This window comes from Penaeus vannamei, chromosome 30, assembly GCF_042767895.1.
Source record: "Penaeus vannamei isolate JL-2024 chromosome 30, ASM4276789v1, whole genome shotgun sequence".
Taxonomy (NCBI): Eukaryota; Metazoa; Arthropoda; class Malacostraca; order Decapoda; family Penaeidae; genus Penaeus; species Penaeus vannamei.
Window position 1 is genome coordinate 32,584,235 of NC_091578.1, and position 2,500 is coordinate 32,586,734.

The 2,500-nt window shown below is 37.1% G+C and overlaps 1 protein-coding gene across 1 annotated transcript in view; it reads left to right on the forward strand.

Moving 5' to 3' along the window:
• The window catches only part of LOC138867534 (5'-AMP-activated serine/threonine-protein kinase catalytic subunit alpha-like), a 115,852-nt gene that overhangs the window by 44,334 nt on the left and 69,018 nt on the right, over positions 1–2,500 (forward strand). The window contains exon 4 of the mRNA XM_070143393.1: positions 1,573–1,638. Coding sequence (XP_069999494.1) covers positions 1,573–1,638 — 66 coding nt within the window. The remainder of the gene's footprint in view (positions 1–1,572; positions 1,639–2,500) is intronic.

The window sequence follows — 2,500 nt, forward strand, 5'->3', positions numbered from 1 at the left end:
TCTCTCCCTCTCTCTGCTCTCTCATACCTCTTTACCACTCTTCTTCTTCATATATATCTCTCACTCTCATCTTTTGTCATCGCGCAATACGGGAATATATTAATAGTCAAATTGTCGTTTTTTTTTTTTCAAATTCCTGTATTTTTTATTTTTTTTTTTTACATGCATACTTTTTTTTTTTTTTTGTCATCGCCCAATACGGGAATATATTAATCTTCTATTTGTCGTTTTTTTCATATTCCTGTTTTTTTTTTTTTTTTTTTTTTTTTTTTTTTTTTTTTTTTTTGTCATCGCGCAATACGGGAATATATAAAAACTTTTATTTGCCTTTTTTTCATATTCCTGTATTTTTTTTTTTTTCTCACATGCATACTATTATTTTTTTCTTAATAAACGGATTAATCACTGAATCAAATTTACATAATATACTGCGCTTACAGTTGTTGATCTTTTTTTAATTTTCACGCACTCTTTTAATAAATGGATTAATCACTGAATCATATTAATTAATATATCAATCGGCAATTGTTTTATTTTTCTCCTTTATTTCGAATTTTCACTTGCACATTCTTTTTTTTTTTTTTTTTTTCGAAACCGATAGATTAATTCCTGAATGGTTTGTATTTGAAATTTTATTAATATTGTTATAATTTTTTTCCAGACACGGATAGATAGATAGATGAGCCAAAGTGTAATAGGTAGGTAGAGATGATAGATAGATAGATGTGATTTGAATATGACACGAGGAAATACTTTGGTCTCTCTTTCTTTTTCTTTTTTCTCTCTTTTTCTTCTTTTTCTCTCTCGCTTTGTTTTTGTCTTTCTCTTCTATCTCTATTTCTTTTCTGCTTTCCCTCTAAGGTTGTCTGTCTTCTGTTTTTACTCTCTCCTTCACCCTCTCTATAATGCTGTATCTATATATATCTGTATCTCATATATATATATATACCTTATATATGGCATGTAATGTATTGTATAATAAGCCTCATATAATCTCTCTCTTCTTTTTCTTGTTTTTCTCTTATTCTACTTGCCTCCATCACTCCCTTGCTCCTCTCCTTCCGTCTCCTGACAATGACATGATAAAGCACTTTGCATTCCTCTTCCTCTCTCTCCTTTTCTGTTATCTTTACTTCTTCTTTCTCCTCTTACATCTCTCTTTTTTTCTCTTCTTCAGGAACTCATCCCTCTGTAAGCTAAGCCCTTAACTATATATTATTCCTTCCATCATACACTTTCTCCTCCCTCCATTATATAACTCTTTATTCTTTCTCACTTTCTCCATCATTCTCCTTTCTCTTCTGGTTCCTTCCCTCTCCCTTCTCATTCTCCTTTCCTTCCTCTTTTTCTTTCCTTCTTTAAAGCCACTCTCTCATGTATTATTTCTCTCTCTCCTTTCTCCATCGTCTTCTCTCTCACCATCTCCTTCTGCCTCTTTTCCTATGTGTACATACTCTTATCTTTTATACATGTAAATAACTTGCTCTTTCATGTCCTTCTCCCTCCTTCCTACTATGTTTTTCACATGGAAGTGCCTTACCTTCACTTCCTGGGAGTTGCACTGTCCCTCAGATCGTGTACTTAATTTCTTCCAAGTTTTACGACTTCTGGGGGCCTGTGTCACGACTACACATGGTCGTACGTTGAGGTCGTGTTTGTTTGTCTGTCTTCTCGTGTATTTTTTTTTTTTTTTTTTTTTTTTTTTCCATTAGACGGGGGGGTGGTCCTGTGGGTGGAAGGTCAAGGGTATTATTGCCAGATTTGCAAGAGAAGTAAATCTTTGTTTAGTTTGATAGTTAGGATTGGTATTGTAATTGATAGAAGGGTTATTATATTTCTATAATCATTGACACTGACATACTAAAAAAAAAAAAAAAAACAAAAAAAAAAATAGATAGAAAATGAAAATGAAGAAGAAAAGTCCAATTTTTCTTACAAACCCACACAGCTGTAAAGAAAAAATCACCTTTTTTCCCCTCCCCTCCCCCTCCCCCTCCTGCCCACCCCCTCTTCTGCCCAAAACCACCACAACGATAAAATCCATAGCCATATCTCCCCTTATTTGCAACACGAGCAACAGCAACAAAAAACAACAACAACAGCAACAAAAAAAATCTTATCAATCATTGCAGACACATTTGCAATCTGTACAAAAACTCGGGCAGGGGTAGTGGGGTGGTGGTGGGGGAAGGGGGGTGAGGGGAGGAGGACTACACTGTCATCATCGTCAAGTCAGCCTCAGTTCCAGAAGCTATGGTAAGAGATAGTGTCATCGCTTCAAAAAACTGTTAGGTCAGTTCTCTCGTTTTCACCGTGGGAGACCGAGGAGGGAGGAGGAAGGAGGAAGAAGGAGGGAGAGGAAGAGGAGGGAGGTGGGAGGGGAGGGGGGGGAAAGGAGGGAGGGAGGAGGGAGAGGGGAGGTGGGAGGGGGGAAGGAGGGGGAGGGAGGGAGGAGGTAGGTGGGAGGGAGGTGAGGAGGGAGGGAGGAAGGTGGAGGGAA